This window comes from Callorhinus ursinus, unplaced genomic scaffold (assembly GCF_003265705.2).
Source record: "Callorhinus ursinus isolate GAN/ISIS: 27379988/994484 unplaced genomic scaffold, GSC_fseal_2.0 scaffold11, whole genome shotgun sequence".
Lineage (NCBI taxonomy): Eukaryota > Metazoa > Chordata > Mammalia > Carnivora > Otariidae > Callorhinus > Callorhinus ursinus.
Genome location: NW_027397073.1, coordinates 16,345,676 through 16,368,632, shown reverse-complemented (window position 1 = coordinate 16,368,632; position 22,957 = coordinate 16,345,676). Strand labels below are relative to the sequence as shown.

The 22,957-nt window shown below is 45.5% G+C and overlaps 1 protein-coding gene and 1 long non-coding RNA gene across 2 annotated transcripts in view; one reads left to right on the top strand and one right to left on the bottom strand.

The window, feature by feature from the left end:
* ALPK2 (alpha kinase 2) overlaps positions 1 to 22,957 on the bottom strand; it is a 120,888-nt gene that overhangs the window by 51,397 nt on the left and 46,534 nt on the right. The window contains 1 exon segment of the mRNA XM_073898124.1: positions 19,999 to 21,722. Coding sequence (XP_073754225.1) covers positions 19,999 to 21,722 — 1,724 coding nt within the window.
* On the top strand, positions 1,410 to 7,063 carry LOC141373665 (uncharacterized). Its single transcript, XR_012379906.1, has 3 exons — positions 1,410 to 2,893; positions 5,987 to 6,099; positions 6,211 to 7,063. It is a non-coding gene; the product is annotated as an uncharacterized lncRNA (long non-coding RNA).

Sequence of the window (22,957 nt, the reverse complement as noted above, 5' to 3'; positions counted from 1 at the left end):
CCTCTGGGCCCTGACTCCGTCTGCCTTTTGTCCCAGCATCTCCGAGGGCACTTTCCAAGGGCTGCGTACCCTTGTCCGAACCCTCACACGGTCCCACTGAGTGTGCAGACATACAGCTCCCTGATCTAAGAAGAAAGGAATTTAGAAAACTCCTGTCTCAACAAAATCCAACTAAAAATTATTGTCCTGCCTCAACAAAAATAAGAACAGACACCTTTTTCTTTCCATCTGTTTGCTTTCCTCAGCACAACCCTTACCACCATCTTCACTTCACCCTTAAGGCGACCCTAGTCCCCTGACCTACTTTGGAAGTGGGTCCTGGAGGCAGAAATGGAAAAACAGAATTTTTCTTTCTGACACATCTTCTGGACACACCATTGGTGACCGTATCAGTTTTCTAGAGCTCTGGAAACAAATGACCACCAACTGGGTGACTTAGAACACGCATTATTCTCTCAGATCTGGAGGCCAGAAGCTTGAAATCAAGGTGTCCCCAGGACCATGCTCCCTCTGAAGCCTCTAGAGAAGGATCCTTCCTGTCTTTTGACCTCCTCTTAACTAATTACATTTGCAAAAACCCCAGTTCCAAATAAGGTCACATTCTGAGGTTCCAGGTGGACATAAATTTGGGAGGACAATTTTCAACCCACTACAACAACCCATAGGCTTGTCCTATTGGCCTTCCCTCCCTACAGGCTCCAGCTGGCTCAGCAGTGACGCTTTGTCCCTTGACGGGGGGGCGGGGGGGGTGTGTGGACTTGAGGTTTAGAATGATGTTCTAGCCTCAGGATCATTGTAGGGAGGCTCTCTTCTGGAAGTTCTGCTTTTGCTTCAGTGGTAAGCAGTCTGTCGGGATGGTGGAATTCAGTACAAACAAGGGTTTATCTCTCTCTCGTCACTGCCCGGCTTCTGGACCCTATAATCAGTGACAGCCACTTCAGAGAGTCCTTACAGGGACCAGGCTCGACCTGAGCTGGACATTCTTCCAGCTGCTGATGGGTTTGTTGTCAGAGTTAGGCCCTCAGCTAGACATGTATGCGATGAAGGAGCAAGCAGTTCTCATGATGGTTATTTTCCCACCCAACACCATCAGTTTGATGGTAAATGTGAAAGCACTTGTTTTTAAACCATCACTTAAAAAATTAAAAAAAAAAAGGCCCGAAATCTCAAGGCAGTATCAAAATACCTGTGCTGACTCAGAAAGATAATTTTTCAAGCATCAGCAGAAAGGGGAACTTACAGAATTTGCAATTTTACCACCAGCCCGCCCCCACCCCCTCCCCAGCTCGGCAACTGCGGTGGAGGCAGCAGACTGGAGGGGGTGGCGGGATATGATTGTTCATGTTTGTCTTGCCTCTTTAATGAGATTTAATTCAACACTGTGTTTGTCCTGGGCGCTCACAGATGAATCAGACCCAGAGTCTGTCTCCACGCGGCTCACACAGTAGCAGCCCAGCTGATCAAACACACAGCTCTACTATAAGGTGAATGCTAGCAGAGAGGTAGGAATAAAACGTTATGGGAGAAATTAATTCTTCAGGGAGAGAGGAAGGGACAAACATCTCAGGGAAAGATCCAGACTCCATCTATGCGCTGCCTATGCATTCCATTTCTTAATTCTTTCATTCCTTTATTCGGCGAACACTTACAGAAAGCTCTCCGTGTGCCAGACCTCATCATAGCTGCTGGGAAAAGGACAACAGCCAGCAAAGACTGTCTTCTTGGAATCTACTTTGCACGTAAGGAAGCAAAGAAGGTTAAGGAGGTCAGCAAATGTGCCATCGGGAGAGCAGATCAAGGAAAGAGCATGAATAAGACACTGGAGCAGGGAAGACCCCGGTTATCTGGAATGACTAGCATATGGAGTTCGTGGAAAGGGCAGGAGAGCAGGGAGACCACGGCAAGAGCCTACTGCCTGGCTATGGAGATCCATACATGTCGTGCAAAGCGTTCAGATTTAGTTCTGTAGAGAGAGGGTCCCCCAAGGTTTGGCCGGGACTGGGAAGGTGTTGTCGTTTTAAACGAAGGGAACGATATTCCCAGATTTAGGTTTCAGGAAGATTATTGCGGTAGCCCGTGGGGAGTGTCTTAGAAGAGAATGTTGTGCACATTCCCAGAGGATGGGAAGGCTACAGCTGGAGCCTGAAGAACCTTCTCCATCTCACCAATGATGGCGAATGCCCAGTTTGGAGAAAGATATCTGATCCCCTTGCCCTGGGGAACTGGTCTGATAATGACCCCATATTGGTATATGGTTCTGACTATGAAGACCATGGCTTATGTTTTTTCAAACTATTCATCACTTTATTTGAGTAGGTCAGACACACACAGTACAACATTCACAAGGTACATGGGGAAAGGGCATGAGTGACCAGTAAGTGTCCTTCCTACCCCTGCCACCCACTCAGTCGCCTTCGCCAGCGGCAACCACAGTTATCAAGGTTATTTTCGTTCTCAAGACAGTTCAGGAACTCAGACCTAAAATGGAATTAGGAGGGTACGTAATGTGGTTAGGGCTGAGGGCCTGGGGTCAGGCAGACTCTGTTTAAAGCCAGGCTGCACCCCACCCCCGTCCCCCGCCCTGACCCAGAGCCTGGACAGCCACAGGATTTCTCTTGTTGGGTTGTTGAGATAATTCATAAGCTGACCCAAGTCTTAGCACAGTGTCTGGCACATATTTATACTCAATCGACATCAGCTATTATTAGCTATTGGCCAGTTGAGTGTGATGGAGGAGGGTAGAAAGGCAGGACACACTGAGCACTTTCTGCGGAAAGCCTTGGTCACTCAAAGTGTGGTCACTGGAAATCCCTGGGAACTTACTGGAAATGCAGAATCCCAGGCGCCTGCCCAGACCTGCTAAATCAGAAGCTGCTTTCCAACAACATCTCAGGTGACCTGCATGCGTGTGAGAGCACAAGAAGCGCTATACTGTTTGAGCCCCAAATCCTCGAGGGAATGGGCTGTAGATTCCCTGCCTCTGAGCAGATGCTGCTGCTGAATCTTGACCTTCAGGCGGAAGCCCTTAGGCATCTTATGATGAAAACTCTCTTTTAAGGGAAAAGCAGTCGCTCCCCCCAACCAGGCTCCAGCTTTCTATTCCACATCTGATTTTCCAAGCACGACAACTGGAAAGTGTCCCCTTTTGTCCTGAGTAACCTGATAGATGGCTCGGGGGCGGGGTGGCATGTTGTTTTTAAAGTGATACAAGAGACACGGTGGAGCCTGCCCGACAAGCCGCAGGGCTGCCAGGATGCCAACTGGAACATGAAGGCCCTGGCCACGGGGGGCTGCCTTAGAACTTGGTGTTAAGAGTAAAGGCTCCACGGGGTTAGGGCTGCAAGGCTGGAGGGGTTCGTGGGGTGACAATTGCTACTGTTTGCCGCTTGGTCCAAACAGGTAGACCATGGCTAGGAATATATGGGATACAGGAAGCAGCCCTTTCCTTTAAAAACAGAACCACAGGGGCACCTGGGTGGCTCCGTCAACTCTTGATTTCAACTCAGGTCATGATCTCAGGGTCATGGGATCGAGCCCTGAGTCAGGCTCTGTGCTGGGCATGGAGCCTGCTTAAGATTCTCTCTCTCCCTCTCCTTCTGCCCCACCTTGCTCTCTCTCTCTCTCCCCCACCCGCCTTCTTAAAAAAAAAATAGAACCACATACCATAATGGTGGGTGCATGTCACTATACATTTGTCCAAACCCACAGAATGTACACCACCAAGAGTGAACCTTACTGTAAACCATGGACTCTGGGTGATGATGATGTGTCAGTGGAGGTTCATCGACCATAACAAATGTCCCAATCTGGTGGGGGATGCTGATAGTTGGGGAGGCTGTGCATGTATGGGGCAGGAGGTACATGGGAACTCTCTGTAGCTTCTGCTCAATTTTGCCAAAAACTATTCTGAAAAAGAAAAGTCTATTTTTCAAAATAAAAACAAAATTATAATTTGTTACTGAATCAGCTGTAGGAGAGGAAAAAAGAAACCAAGGCCGAGGCCTGGGGCAGTATGCTTTAAAAAAAAAATCACAATTATAACAGAAATAACTTAGAACTGAGATGTCCAATCTGAAGACATTAGCCATTTGTGGCTAATGAACACTTGAAATGTCCCTAGAGCAACTAAGGAAATGAATTTTAAATTTTATTTAATTTTTACTAATTGACATGTAAATTCAAAAACTGACATGTGTGATACATACAGTAAAATTTTTAAGGAGGTTTGGAGCAATTTGGGTATATGAATCTACTCTTTCAATTGTTAATTTCATGAAATCTAAATACAGATCACGTGTTTCCAGTGAATAGTTGGCATCCAAATTGAGATACAATATAAGTGTAAAATTTTGAAAACTTAATACCAGAAAAAAAAGAACGTAAAATATCTCATTCATTTTTATATGGATTATATATTGAAATAATATTTTGGTTATATTTCGTTAATAAAAAATGATTTAGTTAATAAAAAATTAAACCTTACTTCACCTGTGTCTTATAACTTTAAAATGTAGCTTCCAAAAAAATTAAATTTATGTGTGTGGCTCACCCCTCGATGCTCCTGGTAGGGATGTAGATGGTACAGCGGCTTTGGAAACCAGAATGGCCGTTCCTCAAAAAGTTAGATGTAAAAAATTTAAAAAAATAAAAAAAGTTAGATGTAAAGTCACCTAGCAACCCCACTCCTGGGCATTCGCCCAAGAGAACTGAAAACATATGTTCACACAAAAACCTTGTACTTGAGTGTTCATAGCAGCATTATCCATAATAGCTACAAAGTGGAAACAGCCCAGATGTCCATCAGCTGATGAATGGATGAAAATAAATGTGGTATATCCATACAGTATGATCTTATTCAGCCATAAAACGGAATGAAGTGTTGATAGATGATCCAACATGGATGACCCTTGATGATAACATTCTAAGTGAAAGAAGGCAGACACACAAAAGCCACATACTGTATGATTCCAGTTATATGAAATATCCAGAATAGGCAAATCTATAGAGACCGAAAGGAAATTAGGGTTTGCCCAGTGCTTGGGGGGAAAGGAGAATAGGAAATGACTGTTAATGGGTATGGGTTTCTTTTGAGGATGATGAGAATATTCTGGAATTAAATAGTGGTGATGATTGCTCAACTCGTGGACATGCCAAAAAGTATGTATGTGGCTTGCGTTACCTTTGTGTTGGACAGCCTGGATTTAGATGACCTACCTGTTCTTCTCTTGTCACCTGTGAGGGTACAGAATTTAGCCAGAGCTAATGGACATGGGGTAATTTTTGCCCCTTCCCCAGGGATATGTGGCAATGCCCAAAGGTATTCTTCGTTGGCAGCTGGGGTGGAGGTGAGAAGTAGCCAGAGAGGTGGGGTGGGGTGAGATTGGCCAGAGATGCTGTTAAACATCCTCCAATGTGCAGGACAGTTGCCCCTAACAAAGAGCTATCCAGCTCCAAATGTCAGTAGGGTCAGGTTTGAGGAAGCCGGCACCGGAGGCGGCTCAGGGTTTCTCGGCCTCCTCTGCGCCACCCTGAGGTCAGAAGGCGCACGGTGGGCGTGGCCTTCTCTGGAGCCCAGCCACCGCCCAGGTGTGCTCAGCTCCTCTGCACACCTGAGCCCGTGCACTTGGAGATGTTCAAGGCAGAGTCCCGAAAGGGCCCAGGGACTCCAGAGTGGATTAGCTGTGGGGTCCACGGCTCTGTCCTCACTCCCTGAGGCTTCCTGAGTTCCCAAATGTTACACTTTATTTATTTATTTTTAAAGATTTTACTTATTTACCTGAGAGAGAGTGAGAGAGTAAGAGAGGGAAGAGCATAGAGGGAGAGCCCAACATGGGACTCCATCCCAGGACTCTAGGATCATGACTTAAGCCAAGGGCAGACGCTTAACCGACTTAACCCAGGCGCCCCTGTTATACTTAGTTTAAATTAAGCCGGCCTCATTCTGGGGTAGAGATTGCCATTTTTCTTGTTTTCTCTTCCACATCAGATTTCCTAAGTCAAAGACAACTGGAATTTGCAAAGTCTGTGCCATGAATGGGTTCCTTCTCTGATGTCTGAAGTAAAAAACCTGAAGAAAGATATCCCCGGACTTGCTTTGAGGTACTTTGTTTTTAAATTACCCTTTTCTGTCTGTAGCAGTTTCTTGTGGCTGCTCTAACAAATTACCACGAACTCAGTCACTTAAAAGAATATAAATTTATGACCTCACAGTTCTGCAAGTCCGAAGTCCAACATGGATCTCACTGGGCACTAAAATCAAGGTATCAGCAAAGCTGCATTCCTTCTAGAGGCTCCAGAAGAGAATCTCTTTGCCTTTTCCAGCTTCTGGAGGCTGCCTGCATTCCCCAACTCCTGGCCCCTTCCTCCAGATTCAAAGCCAGAAGCATGGGTAATTTCCCCATATCAAAACGCTAGCTTCCATCCACAAGGTCCCTTTCACCACGTAAGGTAATATATTCACAAGTTCTAGGAACGGAGGGCATGGATCTCATCTTTGGAGGCAGTGTTTCATGGGTCTGGACAACCTGCTGGGATCGTCCCTCAGCCAGCATTCTGGCTCACCCTCATTCCACAAGAAGAAACTGGGTCTATTTGCTTTCCCAGAATGGTGGGAGTTTCTCAGTCTGAGATAGTTAAATGCTGACTTTCCAGATCTTCGTTCTTATTGACATATGCCCCCAAAATGGTCTATGAGAGATTTATAGACTACTCGTTAGGGGCTAAAAAGTGTCCCCCGCCCCAATTCATATGTTGACGTCCTAACACCTGTACTTCAGAATGAGCGATGTTTGTGGATAGAGCCTTTAAAGAGGTCATTAAGGTCAAAGGAGGTCATTTGGGTGGGCCCTAATCCGATATGACTGGTGTCATTACAAGAACGTGCCGTGAGAAGGCAGCCATCTGCAAGCCGCAGAGAGAGGCCCGAGAAGAAACCTACTGGGCCAACTACCTCCTTGGCTTTGGACGTCCAGCCTCCAGAACCGGGAGAAAGCAAATTTCCGTTGTTTCAGCCAGCCAGTCTATGGTATTTTATTATGGCAACCCTAATAAACAAAAACACTCCTTTTCCACATTCGTACAGTTGTACAGTTTGAAATGAATTATTACAATTCAAATCTTTTCATGTGACTCTGGTTTACAAAGTTTCTGAAGCTCTTGTCACACTTGCTGAGTTGAAATCCCCTTTCACGTCACGAGCAGGCCTGTCCGATCACGTGCCGGGGTTCAACTCAACATGTATTGGGCATCTCTAACTATCAGGCCCTGTGTGTGCTCCATAAGGCTCGCCCCTAGCCCATGAGGAATCATGGGACAATTATACTGTCCGTCTAATCCAGTGTCATTTGCAGCAAAGGCTCTAAGTCAGTGAAGCGAAGAGCCATAGGACTTCAGCGGAGGGAGCGCATCAGGGCAGGATGGTTAGGCAGGGACATTAGGATTCTGAACGTGTTATGAAATGAGTGACATCTGAACACCGGGCCTTAAGGAATCAGCCAGATGCCTTCACAGTCAAGCCTTTCAAGGGAGTTCCCTCGGTGTTCCAGGGATGGAAGAGTCAACCTTTAACTGGAGGCTTTAGGAAGTGGTCTTAATTTGAGTCCGCTCCAAAAAGCCAACCGTGAGACAAGAGCGGGGATGCGGTGAGTCTTTCAGGGAGGTGACCTCAGGGAGCACGAGAGAAGAGGAGTGTGAGTCAGGGGAGGGAGGAGCCTGCACAGGACCAAACAGGTGGCAGGTGTGGACACAGGGGCCGGATCCCATGGGGCACCGCCCTAAAACTGTGTGGCACCTGCCTTAGAATCATCCTATGGGAAAGTGAGGTCTCCTACTTCCAGCTACCTTGTCCTGTGTGGCCAAACAACCTCCCAGGCCGTGAAGAAAGGCTTCAGGCAGCGGGAGCTGGAAACTGTCTTCACCCGCAGCTGCAGGGAAACCCGGGTGACTGAGGAGTGTTGGGGCACGGCGCTGTCTGCATCTGCCTCGGGGACAATTCGGTAACTTCACACACCATCCGGATGCTGGAGTCAATCAATGGGGTTCTTTGACCTGAAGGACTCTGACTCTACCATCCGTCAGGATGCACTGGCCCTCATAACCCTCATCCTGAAGTTTGTGCTGTGCTGATCGGATTTCCTTAGTGAATGTGAATTCCAGTTTTGTCACTTAAAATAGATGTACCGTGGGCATGTTCATTAACCTCTTGGAGCTTTGTGGGTCAGCTCACACTTTTATTATAGGGATTACTACCAAGTGTAGGGCATTAACCCAGTACTCGGAACACACAAACACGCTATGAATGGTTACTATTTTTACGGATGACGACACTTGTTTCTCCCTCCAGTCAGTGCAAACTTTTGACCAGGTACAGAACTTGAGATGATGGTCGGAGAGCGCACCCCCACAACAGCTTCTCCATCACGCTTTCTAACTACACGTCTGCCTGGTAGGACTGGCTTGTTGCTTGGTTTTGGTAAACAAAAATCCCATCTCAGAAAAATGCCTTATTAAAGCATCATGTAAGTGTCATGCAATGAGCACAAAAATACCCAAATCATAATTTATAAGAACTTCCAGGCTCCCAGTGAATAACCTCTGGTTTAAATTAGGTATAAATGAAAGCTATTGGGGCCTACAGGCATGCTTTGTAGTAATTTACCACATTAGTGCCCTGAATGGCTCCCAAATTACCTGGGGCTCAGAATTCTGAGGGTGACCGTATGTCTCAGTCTGTCTGGGCTGCTCTAACAACATGCCATAGACTGGGAGGCTTAAGCAACAGAAACGTATTTCTCCCAGTTCTGGAGACCAGGGCAGTTCCAGGTGAGGACTCTTTTCCTGGCTTGCATATGTCTGCCTTCTTGCTATGTCCTCACAGGGAGCAGAGGGAGGGAAGGAGGGAGGTCGAGGGAGGGGGGGAGAGAGGGAGAGAGACACACGTGTGCATGTACATGAAGTGGGAGGAGGGAAGGAGGGAGAGAGAGGGGGGAGAGCCAGCTCTCGTCTCTCTTCCTCTTCCTATGAGGACAGTAACCCCATCATGGGGTCTCCACTCTCATGATCTCTTCTAAACGTAATTACCTCCTAAAGGCCCCACCTCTAAATACCAACACCGTGGGAGATGGGGCTTTAACCTATGAATGGGGGGACACAGTCAGGACACCTTGCTTATCATTATAGAGTAGTTTTCCTCCTGGGGAAACCTGACATCTCACATAATACAGTCTCACCATATAGGGTTCTAGGAAAATGGTAAGAAAGGGGGTTTTATCCATACTTATGGGTTCTATTTTTAACAACATTAACTCATTAATTTAGGCCCCTTGGATGCTCATGGGGCCTCTACTCAGCATCTAACTTTCAGCATCAGAGAGAATTAATTTTCACTGATCAAAGAGAAAGGTTCTACGGCATGGAGCACTGGGTGTTATACGAAAACAATGGATCGTGGATCACCACATCAAAAACGAATGATGTATTGTATGGTGACTAACATAACATAATAAAATTTTTTAAAAAAAGGAAAAAAAAGAAGAAAGTTTCTCTTGCTAGATTTAGGGCAGTCTCTTAAGGGATTTAGAAAAGTTGTAGTATTATATAGGCTGTTTTTCAAGAAATATGGAACGGAGCTTATTTGTATTGTAAAGTAGCTGGGAGAAGAGAATAGAGGCTATTTCCTTTTATTTATATTTATTTTTTATTATTTATCTATTTTTTAAGATTTTATTTATTTGACAGAGAGAGACACAGCGAGAGAGGGAACACAAGCAGGGGGAGTGGGAGAGGGAGAAGCAGGCTTTCTGCAGAGCAGGGAGCCTGATGCGGGGCTCGATCCCAGGACCCTGGGGTCATGACCTGAGCCGAAGGCAGACGCTTAACGACTGAGCCACCCAGGCGCCCCTATATTTATTTTTTAGAAAGAGAGAGAGCCCACAGGGAGTGGGGAAGAACAGAGGGAGAGGGAGAGAGAATCTCAAGCAGACTCCCCGTTGAGCACAGAGCCTGGCGCGGCTCAAACTCAGGACCCCAAGATCATTACCTGAAACAAAATCAAGAGTCGGAGGCCTAGCCAACTGCGCCACCCAGACACCCCCGAGGCTATTTCCTTTTAAAAGCCACCAGTTTTTGTCAGTTCCCTAAGGCAAGAGCTCAACAAGTGATTTTGAGACTGACTCATTTATGCTAGAATTGCAGTGAGGTGTAAAGGCATTGAATAGGAAAGTGCCCAGGGGTTTCACTTAGTTAGGGTCCATGGGATCACAGGGGAAGAACTGGAGCTTTCTCTCACGACACCCAAGTTTTTCAAGGGAAGAGACTACATATATATTGCTTCGTCATTTGTTTGCAAGTATTTTCTCATATCCTTAAATGTTTTCAAAGCATGATTTGTAACGGCCGTGTGGTGTTCCAAAGGATTTTGTACTACAATATTTAACCATCCCCCTACCCCTGCGGTTAAAGATCTAGATCGTTCCCAAAGTTTCGTTATTACAAGTCATGCTGCAATGGACATTCTTGTCCAGCTAGCTCTTATAGCTCTCATCACTGCATTTGGTGAATCACTGGGCCAAAGTTCGCATTTTAAAGATATTAGTAAATATTGCCAATCTGCCACCCAGAAAGATGATACCAATTTGCACTTCCATCAGCAGAGTAGAAGAAAGCCTCTTTCCTCAGTCTTATCAGCTGGAGATATTATCACTTCAAAAGCAATCACTGAAAACTGACGAAGGAAGGAACCGGTGAAGGAAGTCAGCTGATTAAGTTTATGATGTAATTGTACATTTTTTTAATGAATTGACTATGATTTCTTTGCCTATATTGGATTAAGCTGTTCATGTTCTTACGCTGTCTTCTTTGTCTATATATCACCAGTATACTTTTCTTTCTTTTTTTTTTTTAAAGATTTTATTTATTTATTTGACAGAGAGACAGCAGAGAGGGAACACAAGCAGGGGGAGTGGGGGAGGGAGAAGCAGGCTTCCCGCGGAGCAGGGAGCCCGATGCGGGGCTCGATGCCAGGACCCTGGGATCATGACCCGAGCCGAAGGCAGATGCTTAACGACTGAGCCACCCAGGCGCCCCGAGTACGTATTTTTCTAAGTTTTCATTTGTTTTTAAATTCTGTTTATGAGTTTTTTAATATGCAGAATTCTTACAGTGTCAGGTTTATCGATTTTCCCCCTTATGCTTAGAAAGGCTTTCCTCACCTTGAGATCCACATTTTCTTCCACTCTATTTGATATTTATTTTGGCAGCTGGCTGATATGGAATTAGGGATTCACAGGATTTTCGTGCCTTGGAAACTTAGAAATACTCATGTTCAAACCCTTTCAGTTTAAGGAAAAACTGAGGGAAGAGGCCCAAGGAAGAGGAGAAATGGGCTCAGAGACGCAAAGCTGGCTAATGGTAGAACCAGGACCCAAATCACGGATTCCTAGACCTCCGTTTAGTCTCCTTTCTTTAAAAAATAGTAGTTTTCAATAATACAAGGAACAAGTGAATATAGTTTCCTTAAAAACTCTAACATTACTAATCAACGGTCCAAATGCAAGTTTCCTGTGTCTCTTCCCGGAGTTATCACGGTTGTCACTTTGGTGTGGATCCTTCTACACTTAACAAAGATAATTTTATGTACTCCCATGTGTAGGTGCAAATGACATATACGGTTATGGGTTGGTTCGGGGTGGGTACATACATGGTACCGTGTTCTGTGGATCATTCTGTAATATACCTTTCTCTACGTCATGGTACGTGTCTCCTTGGGCCCATGAAACTGCAGGATAGCAGGTAATGCCCTCTTTAAGTTTAAAAGATATCACCAAGTTATACACTTGCTGACAAAGTACCCATTTCTCCATAGTCTCAACACCTTGATATTATCTCCCATCCTGTAAATTTTTTGCCTATCTGATGGGTGAGAGATATTATATGTTTAAAATTTATATTTTCCTAACTACTCATGAGGTTGAACATCTCCCATGTTGAGTGACCATTTGTATATCCTAGTCTATGAACTTCGCATTTACTTCCCTTAAAATTCAACCATTAGGGATGTGTTTTCTTATCTGCTTTTCATATACTTTGGAAATTAATCTTCGTCTGTTACATGTGTCCTACATATTTCTTCCAGTATCTCACTTTCACTTAATTTTGTCTATGACATTTTTTGTTATATAGAAATTAACTTGATGTAACCAAAATGATCAATGTTTTCTTTCTTTCTTTTTCGTCCTTTGTGTCCCAAGAAGATCTTATGGCTTTCAAGTTCATAAAAACAGTTTCCAATATTTTTTCTAGTAGTTTATAATTTTGGGCTTTTTAAAATATATTTGACTCAAAGATCCATCTGGAGTTTATTTGGGTCCACTGAAAAGTACTGGTCTTTTTTTTTTTTTCTCCACATAGATGGCTAATCGTGTCAGCATTGAAGATGTTGTTTCCTTCCTAAAACTTGAGAGGCTATTTCCAACATAAATCAAATTCCAGTATATTCTTGGGTCTGATTCTGTACTCTCTACTTTGTTTGGTTTATCTATTGATCTACCAAGGGCTGCCCCCACCCTGTTCTGCCAGAGTTTTATCATTTATATTAATAGGTGGGTAGTTAATCCAACATTTTTCCTGTCCCATTATCAGTGAAGCAAGTTCTTTCTCCGCCATCATAGCCGAAAAACACCAACAAGGCATGTCTCTGGCACTTAGCTCCCATCCAAGGCAGTGGTGAGAGATTTGCTACAAGGACTTAAACCCCCACAAGCAGCCATGCGACCCTTCTCCGTCCGCCTCCACTGCTGCCACCCAAATTCCGGTCACTGAACTACTCCTTAAAATAAAGCTCAGCTGTAGACAGCACACCTGTTTCGGATTAGTTACAATAAATCAGGATCTGTATTTATTTCAGTTGCTGGACAGGTGAGGAACAAGCTGCATTTAGAGCAAGCCAAGTAGAAAGCAGAGAAACATCCAAATCATGAGGGGTTTTTCCCCCTCTTAGGGCAAAGGGGTTACACTTGACAAGCCCGACACTTCCTGTTGTGTCCAAAATCCTGTGATTCTTTATGGGAACGCCTCAGGTGGTAGTATTCACTCGAGATCTCGGTCTCATGAAGCCCATGATTGGAATTGTACTGCCCACGGGAACCACCTCCGGCGCTGGTTCCAAGTGCCAATTCAACAAGCCTGAGGCAAAATTTAGAGAGCTAAACATGCACCATAGCAGGTGAATCCAGTGCAAATAATCCACGCCCTCCAGGGGGAGCCGCACTGCCCTGAGCCCTGAGCAGAAGCAGGCTGCGGGCCCTGGTGTCTCTGTGCTACAACACAGGATCTGTAACGAGTTACCCCTCTGAGATGGGTGAGTAGGGGAATGACGTCGCTGTGATGTAGATGCTGCATTGGTTCCAACGTGGTCTCTCCTAGGCCAAGGGGCCCCCGAAGTGCTGGGGTCAAGTAGAGAATCTTGAGCTGGAAAGGGAAGAACCTTCAACCCAACTTTTGCACTGACAGCAGAAACTCTAGGCGTATTTGAAAAAAATTAAAAATGAGGCCTGTCCTGCACTCTTCTCTCCTGAGACGGGCACTCTAGGCCGGTGGGTCTGAGGCCAGGTTGCACCCCACCCTCCCAGGCCCAGCCACGCTGGCGTGGAGATCCCCTTCCTGTCCCTGCAGCCTCAGCACCCTCCCACTTGCCTAACATGAGGGCTGCCAACATTTCCACGCAGTTATCTGAATATCCGCCCTAGCAACCTCCAGCCAACCTGGGCTGCCTCCCTGGACCGTCCAAGGGGACGTCCTGCACACATTTTTTTGCTTCTGTCTCTGGTTTTCCAATGACCTGTTTGTGAAACGACCTGCAGGGAATGCTATTTTCCCCAAAAGCCCTGATCACTTGAAAGGCTGTGATTTTAGCAGAATACGAGGTATTTCCGGCATGCATATATGTCACGAGACCAGCAACATCTTCTGGGTGGCGAATACCCACAGCCTGTTTGAAAAGTAGTACTGAATAACCTGGTGCTGGGCTCCTCAGCTAAGACTGGAGGGAAATCTGGGGCAAGGGGCTCCCGACTCACTGACAGAGTGCTTTCATGAGCTGTACAACCTTCAGCTCCCTACAGGCTGCAGCCCTGCTCTTCGGGTCTTTAACCTGGAGCCTCCCAGGGCGACCCTTCCATTCCACTAAGGGCTGCAGGTCTACGAGCCTGAGCCCTAGGACCCTAGGACTACTGACATCAGAACTTCCAGGGGTGGAGCCTAGACATCTCTACATTTAGAAAATAACAGGGATGGTTCTAAAGCACAGCTAAGATTCTCAAATTTGTGGGTCCAGAGAACCATCCGGGAGCTTTTAAAATCCCCAACGCCCAAGCCACGCTCAGACCAAATTACATCAGAATCTCTGTGGGCCGAACTCAGGAATCAGACTGTGTTAGGGTTGTAGCCAGCCAGCCAGCCCTCTGGGTTAGAGTCTTTTCTAATCTGAGAAAGATCTCCCCTCTGTAGACCAGAACTTCTGGAACTTCAGTGTGTATATGAATCACCCAGGAATCAGGTTAAAATGCAGATCCTGATTTCATGAGGCTGGGGCAGGGTTTGAGGGTCTATACTTTGACAAGCTGGCCTGCAGACTGCACTGTGAGTAGCAAGGCTGGAGGTTCAAGTGAGTTTCCATTGATTATTTAACAATCATTGAGTACAATTACCGCGGGGAGCCAGGGCATCGGCGATCCTGCAGGTGCGGGGCAGTAATGGTATTTGGCAGAAGCGGCTTTGTGATTTAATCACAAAGTAGGCTTTGTGATTAAAAACAAAACAAATGTTTGTGTTACTTGCCAGGTCAACCGTGGGGTGGTGTTGGCAAGAGGCCTGACTGCTATGTGCTAAAGAGTTGAGCGATTATAAACTTCGGCCCTTCCTATCATTGGTAGAGAGCTGGCTTATCCGCCTTCTGGAGACCGTTTGAACAGTTGTTATTGGAGGGGGGGGTGCATTTTATTATACAGATGAACTCAGGTTGCTCTCTCCCAGGGATGAAAACTACATTACAAGGAGGTTTAGATTATCTGCTCGATATTTTCCTTTTTTTTTTTTTTTTAAAGATTTTATCTATTTACTAGAGTGCACATGCAGGGGGAGCAGCAGGCAGAGGGAGAAGCAGGGTCCCCACCGAGGAGGGAGCCCGAAGTGGGACTCTATCCCAGGACCCCGGGATCATGATCTGAGTTGAAGGAAGACGCTTAACTGAGCCAGAGTAGGCTTTGTGATTAAAAACAAAACAAATGTTTGTGTTACTTTCCGGGTCAACCGTGGGGTGGGGTCCCTGCTTGATATTTTCCTATGCTAAAAAATATATATATATTTATTGGAGACCTACTATGTGTCCTGCCTGTTACTGGATGGCCATGACCATTTCAAGCTGCCAGATACTGTGTTATTGTACCACCTGCCTAGCTACTCGGCTGAACTCAGATTAGCATGAAGTTTCACGCTACATTTATCACACAAGCCCACACAGATGATAAATTTTGAGAGATCTTCATGTGCGTGCGTGTGTGTGTGCACACGCACGCACACACACACAAGTAAAACTGGGAAAATCTGAATAAGATCACTAGATGGTATCAATATCAATACCTTGGTTGTGATATTGTGCTATAGTGTTACAAAATGTTACTGTAGGGGAAACCGGGGCAACGTGTATAAGATCTCTCATGCTGTTTCTGACAGCTGTGTGTGCATGTACAATTATCTCAATGAAAATTTCTATTAAAAAGTATAAAACCACTCACAGCCAGCCCTCGATCTGTCTTATTAATATGGGCGAAAAGGACAGAGTATTAAGAAAGTAAATAACAGGGAGGCCTGGCTGGCTCGGTCAGTAGAGAATGCAACTCTTCATCTTGGGGTTGTGAGTTTGAGCCCCATGTTGGGTGTAGAGATTAATTTTAAGTAAAAATAAAATCTTTTTTAAAAAGTAAATAACCAAAATAAAAATGATAATACTCATTAAATGTTAACTGCATAATAGGTACTATGATAAGCATTTTCATGCAAGACTTTAATCCTCACAACACTCTATGAGGTATTATTATTAGTATTATCATTTCTGTTTTCTGTTTTAGATGAGGAAACTGGGCCTGGGAGAGCTTAGGTAGTTTTTCCCAAGGTCACAGAATCAGAAAGTAGTGGGGCAGGACCCAAACTCAGGTCCAGAGCCTTACACAGAGTATGCGAACAATAATGCTGTGTTTCTGTGGAAAGAGAAATCATAGTTAGGGATGGGGACTGTGCTTCAGGGGTGGGGTGCATCTGAAGTACCTTGCAGGATCTTGGTCCTGAAAGATGAAAGGAGCTGATCTGGCAACAAGCCAGGCGAGGGCATTCCAGGCAGGAAGACAGAAGAAACACCACACATCTGTGAGAAAGCTTCATTTTCCAGATGAAGAAACTGGTGTGTTTGTCTGCTTTGCCACTCAGAGGTAAATGGAAGCAATATGGCAGAGGGTCTTGAATGCTAGGGGAATGTGGTAAAGTCTTCCTGGGTCTAGGCAGCAATCTGGGAAAGCTAACAAGGCACTGATGAGGCCAAGGTTATGTGTGAATCATCAGCATACACAAGGGAACCCAAGTGCAAGGTGTTTACAGTTTAGTACAAAGTAATCCATTCCCAGGGCCCAAAGAGCAATGGAAGCAATTTGGCAAGTGGAAAATTGGTACGTGAAGGGAACCAAAGAAAGTATTTATGGCACCAAAGGCCATAAAAAGTGGTTGAGACCAGTGATCACTACAGAATTAATGGAATTAAATCTTGTCTCATATGGCTACTTATTCTTTCAATTCTTGAGTGCCTACTATGTGGCCAGCATGATTCCAAGGACGTGGGACCTATCCGTGAATAAAATACAGTGACCAAACTCCCTGCTGTCAAGGAGCTCACCTTCTATGCTTAGTGTTGATTCCTGATCAGGAAGAGTCTTAACTCTCAAAACCCAAGATTATACTTTCATACTGTACACTTGAGATCCCATGACCCCAAAGAGAAATGCAAATCTCTCTGGGGTGCAGCTGGGCAGCGATGCAGAAGGACAGACACAGCACTTCTGATTTAAGAGTGGGGATGATCTTACCCCAGTGTGGCTAGAAGGAAACTTAAGAGGGCAGGTCGTCAGGCCTTGCCTCTGAGTTGGATCATAAAAGCAAGAGCAAAACCAAGGTGAAGGATTGGCGGTGTGATCCTTGAAGATGATTCAAGTTAGCCTGGGGTACCCTCTCTGTTTTCCACTCCCAAACTGGGATTAACTTTGGAATCTTCCATAAATGGAGAGAAACTGGGGGCTTTCCAATCCTAGCCTGGGTAAATACTATTTCCACACAAATCAGCACAAGATGGTCTTACATTGTAAAACCAGGAGGGGAAGACAGGAGGTAAATACACCTGCAGATCTATGTTTAGGCAGGAGATATTCTACAGTATAGCCTTGTTCTTAAAATGCAGAATTAGAGGTATGGACTTTTCCTCAGAATGCTAAAAGCAATATACAGATGAAGACAACCTACTAAAAGATAAGCTGACGGTCACTGTTTCTACAAAAAGACACCTAAAGGTAAGTGTATCAGGCAAGAGTCAGGAGCGGGCAGATTTATTAATATTACCCCCCAACCAAGGATTTTTAACCATTTCGAATTTTAAGATCCCACAAGTGTCAGGTGTCTGAGAATAAATATTTAAAATGTCTTTTTGACTTATCGAAAGATTCACCAACTTTTTTTTCAGCAGTACTTTAAAAAAGTCTGATTTAGCTCCCAGGGACCTTCTCATGCTTTTGTGTCACATTTAGAATGATATTTAGCCCTTCGCTGTAAATTTGGCTTATATTGTATATGCATGTAAGGGACATAGGCATCTCCTACATTTAGTAACTTTCTACATGGATAAAAGAATTTGCTCTCACTATGCCCCTGGCCCTGGGGCAGAATTTTCCCGCTTTAGTTAAGGGAAAATAAATGCCACAGATACAGAGCTCCTATTTCTAACTTCAGGCTGCACAGAACCGCCCCTGAGTCTCCAACTTCCATTCACATTTCTGGTCGCCCTTGAGTGAGAGGCTGGCTCTGCTACTGAGCACAGCAAAGTGAGAGACAGCCCAACTACCTGCAGAATGCAAGCTTCCTAAAAAGTCACCTTTATGGGTCTGAGGTAATTGCTGGAGTCACGCCACAAAACACAAAACACGCACCTCAGACCTGGAGCCGATAGCTGGAAAGGTGAGTGTGTGTGAGTGTACGAGAAACAGTCCCACAAGAACTCTGATGGAGACAAGAATGTGCACCAGACAGACGACTGTGGTTCCCGAGATGGCGCATTTTATTTAGCTGCACGGAGCTTGCTGTCACCAGGACTCCTGATCTCAGAATTCAGTTTAAGGATGCAAGCCGAGGATGACAAAGGGGGCTCCTTCATTTAGCTCCTCTCATGGTTGGCAGCTGAGGAAGCTAGAAATTGTCTCCCCCAGTGGTGGGTCTAAAACTAACATTGTCACCAGCCTCCTCCCCTCCAAGCGTTCTTCCTTGGCCACTTTACCTCTCTCAACCCCCTCACCTTTAATCAGGAAGATAATTTGCCCAGTGAAATGCTCAATGTGGATAAACAACTGTAACAAGGTACTTAGCTGAGCCAGGAAGAGAATGAATAGAAAGGAAATGCTATGTGTACTGACATGAAAAAATTAACACTGCAACTTCATTTTGTATTAACCTTTGGCTAAACCACTTCCATAAACCTATCCTGGGCAGGCATCTGTGGTCATTGGCGTGTGATCACCCCAGTGGTAGGTGTTAAACAACCAAATAGCATAAAGCTGGCTCTCCTGCAAAAAGTAAAGTATAAATGTGACCTTTTATGGGGCAGAGAATTTGCTCAGGAAAAAGCTACCTCAGATCTGGAGACTTTTAGATTGGCTACTTTATGACTGGGTCTTTAGAAACCAATGTATTACATGTTTACTTTTTCACAGCTAGAGTTCAGTAACTGTGAATGCATTTGGGAATATTTCATTTTCTTTGGAGTATGTCCAATCTGTAAAAACACTAGGTTCCTACACTGAAGTTGGGGGGAGAGAGAACACAGGTCTAGTAAGAATAATTGAATAACTTTTCTTAGGTAGTTATCTACAAAAATAAAATCTTGGCCACACAGCACAACATCAGTCCAAAACCCATTTGGGACTGTTTAAAATTAATACGAGAAATTCACATATCAAACACAACATCTTTTGTGCCCTATTTCTGTTAATTTAATTCCATCTCTTTCAAATAAACCCCCCAATCAGTAACAGGGTGAAACAAATTTATTTCCTGGCAGTGTTTCCTTAGCCTCTTTCATACTTTGTGATCTAAGAAAAACAAAACAAACATTCGTTCACAAATCCACTTTGGTTTTTGGGCACAGAAAACCAACTCTGTCCCCCTTCTCCAGCACCGTGAAAGCGGACTCTACAAATCACTGAGACACACCGAGATCTTTCATTTTTACGATGATTTCTGATTAAAGCCAGCGCTTACCGTTTTCAAAGGGCTCCTGAAAAATGACTACAGAGAATTTTTTTTTTTCCCTTTTAAAGTCTTCGCCCAACACGTTTGCTTGAAAAACGTTCTGAATAGGAACATGGCCTGGTAAAACACATGCAGTCGACAAAATATCGAATTTCTTTTTCCAGCTGTCTGGAATCCCATTAGTGCCTCTCACTTCTGTCTTTGGCTATAATTAGGATGGCTTAGGGTTTATCTGGGCCTTTTTTCAAAACCAGATCTCCTTCCCAGCAGCAGCGGCTACTCCTAGCTTCTGATTTACACTGTGGTACGGGGATCGTGAATATGAAGGGAAGACAGACAGACACACACACACACACACACACACACACACACACACACACACACACACACACACACACACACCCCAAATACCTTCCATCTAGTAATTTTTAAAAAGAGGAGCCTTACCTGAGGATGAGCCCTGCAGTCTGGAGCTCTGCTCGTTTTGAATAGGTTCTGGACTGGCACCCCTTCTCCCGAGAAGCCTGAGTTCCCTCCTCGGGGGAGTGAGCCCGGGGCAGTTCCATGGGGTTTTGCTTCTTGCTTGGCTTGGGCTGCAACAGCACATTCTCCTTCAGGGAACTGGGAATTCCACTCGGCAGCTTGTGCTCCGGCATGAGAACCGTCTCTCTTATCACTCTGGGTTAGTGGGTGCTTAACAGGTTCTTTGGGATAGAGGAGATTAAGGGTGCCTTCTGTTGCACTTTCTTTCCAGTTGGGGCTCAGCTTTTTGGGTTTTCCTCTCATGCCGGGCCGCCTCACCCTGTCAGGTTTCTCTGAGCCCCTCTTGGTCAATGAACCCTCATCCCTTACTTTTTCCTCGGCTGCGATCTCCAACCACTGGTTCGCCCCTGACTTTTCTAACTCACCAGACAAGCGCTTCATCGCCATCTCTATCACTGCTTTATCCATGTTTAGCAGATTGTCACTGGTGAATTCCTCTCCTGCCTGGTGGCTGTCTCTGGTTTCTCTTCGAATTCCTGGATAATCATTTTCAGCGGCCTCAGAAGCAGTGGGTGGCTTATATCTCCCCTGGTCTGTCACTGTAGACGTTGCGTCCCGGTGAGGTCCCAAAGTCAGAATCATCCCCGTTTGCAGGGATGAGGGACTGTGGGTGGAGGCTTGGCCGCTCCTCACCCCCACTTCTTGGGGTTGTGAGTGATAACCGCAGAGGCCAGTGGTGGCATCCATAGGCCTGGTGTCATCTGACACCCGAGGCCCACAACCCATTTCACTGAGGAGATGCTCACACCCACCCAGGCAACACGCACTGAATTCTATCTCTTCGTCATCGCTTTCTAATAAAAAAACCTGCTCAGTCCCCTGCAGGTTCCTTTGCCAAACTGCATTAGAGTAATCCGTCATAACGTCGGAACATTCCAGATACTCTAGGTCATCATCTGAAAACTCCTCGGTGCAGGTTAGGGTTATCTCTGGGCAAAGTTCATAGTCACTGTCAGAGTCTTCACTGGACACCTGTGGGCTGACTTGCTGCTTGATCGTGGCCCTGTCACCTGGACAGACGGATGCAGTCACCTCCGACAGGGGCCGGCCGAAGCTGATGTATTTCTGCACTTTGGGTTCCGCTTGCCCAGAATCTGAGACTTCCTCATGAGGGCCATCACTGTTTAAGGCACCATCCGTTAGCCTCGATACTTTGGAATGCACAGTTCTGTGGCAACAGACGTTTTGTTTAGTGGGAATATAATTTGAATTAGAGAAAAGCAACCCATCTGCAACCTCCTCTGCGTCATCCAGATCATGAGCCTCTTCCGTTGGCCTCGTTCCTTTAACATCCCGGGGATTTTCAGAACTGGAGGCACTAGTGCCTCTATTGACTAATAACTGGAGTGAGCATGGACAGCTGAGTTTGGAGGAGGGGGCATCAGCTGACACGCGACGACCTGCGGAGATACTTTCTTCCCCCTTGCAAGGATGTTCTTTCTCATCGAGCTGATTTGTTTTCTCCTGCACACATGCCTCTGTTGCATGTTTCCAGCCTGTGCCCCCGCCATCCTTCCGGCTGGGAGAGAGCTCTGGGTTCTCTGCTGAGCACGTGAATTCAACAGACGCAGAGCAGCAAATCATTCTGGAACAGTTTTTAGCGGAGATTTGGTAAACAGCAGCGTCATCTGGGATAGAGCTAGGAGGAAGAGAATAAACAGGTAAGTTTGCTGGGTTTGGACGGACATGCCAACTCTTTCACGTCATGGCACACAGAAAACCACCATGGTTTTTGCTGCACCCTCAAAGAGATCTGTGGTCTCCCTGCAAAGGGGCTCGTGGTCAGAGGCAACCAGCTCCTGAGTTCCAGTTGCCCTTGAGCTGAGAACCCAGGAAGCTCAGCATTTTCCCTTAGAACTTTTCACAATATTACCCCAACTTGAAAAATGCTGAGAATTATTCAGATGAATGGGGAAGCATCTGATATTCTAGTTTCTTCTTTTCTCCTTTTAAGTCTTTTTTTATGCTATGGGAATTTGAAAAAAAAAAACATCATTTTCTGGAGTGAGACATTGTATAAAAACAACTGAAGAATTCGACCCCATGCAGTGGAAGAGCATAAGCAATTGCTCTTTTTAAGCCTGTGCTGAGAAGGCAAGGTTCTTCCCAGGAGGCTGTAAAGGTACCACACTGGGATTATGTGTATGAAGAATGGTGCCATTTCTCTTCATTTTACATGACTATGAAGTCTAAACCCCACCCCATGAGCCCCTCTGGCTGGAAACCCATGTCCACACGCCATCCTGACTTACATAGACCAAGTCAGGTGTTTGGCTTGGGCCCAGCAGGGAAGAAACTGAATCCTGGATCATGCTGAGCCTGCTCTCCCTGCTCCAGGAGAGATGGTACTCCTGTGGCCCCTCCCTTTCTTAACTCAAGCCTAACAGGCTTTCCTGACCTTTCCCACTAGGGCCTCCAGGCTCTGCAGTCCCAGTAAAAACTTGTTACACTTGCTTTGTAATTTGCACTCCTTTATCTCAATTGACCTCAGTGTAGCTATAACATTGCTGGTCTCACTGGATGCAGTATCCAGCTCAAAAGTAAATCAGCATTTTCAGAAGGCAGGAGTTGTGGGTCTGGCCAGAATTAGAGGCGATGTTTAGATATTTATTGACTGATTTGCATAAAATGTGCACCAATATCTAACCTAGAAGGGTCATTGTTAGACACTCAATGGCACACAGTCTTTCTTATTTGCTTTCTTCTCGCTGAAGGCATCCTTCTGTCGCCCCAAGCTCATATGTGCTCATAAGCCTTCAATGGTTGGGTGCTTGGGGCACCTGCGTGGCTCAGTTGGTTAAGAGTCTGCCTTCGGCTCAGGTCGTGATCTCAAGGTCCTGGGATCGAGCCCCACATTGGGCTC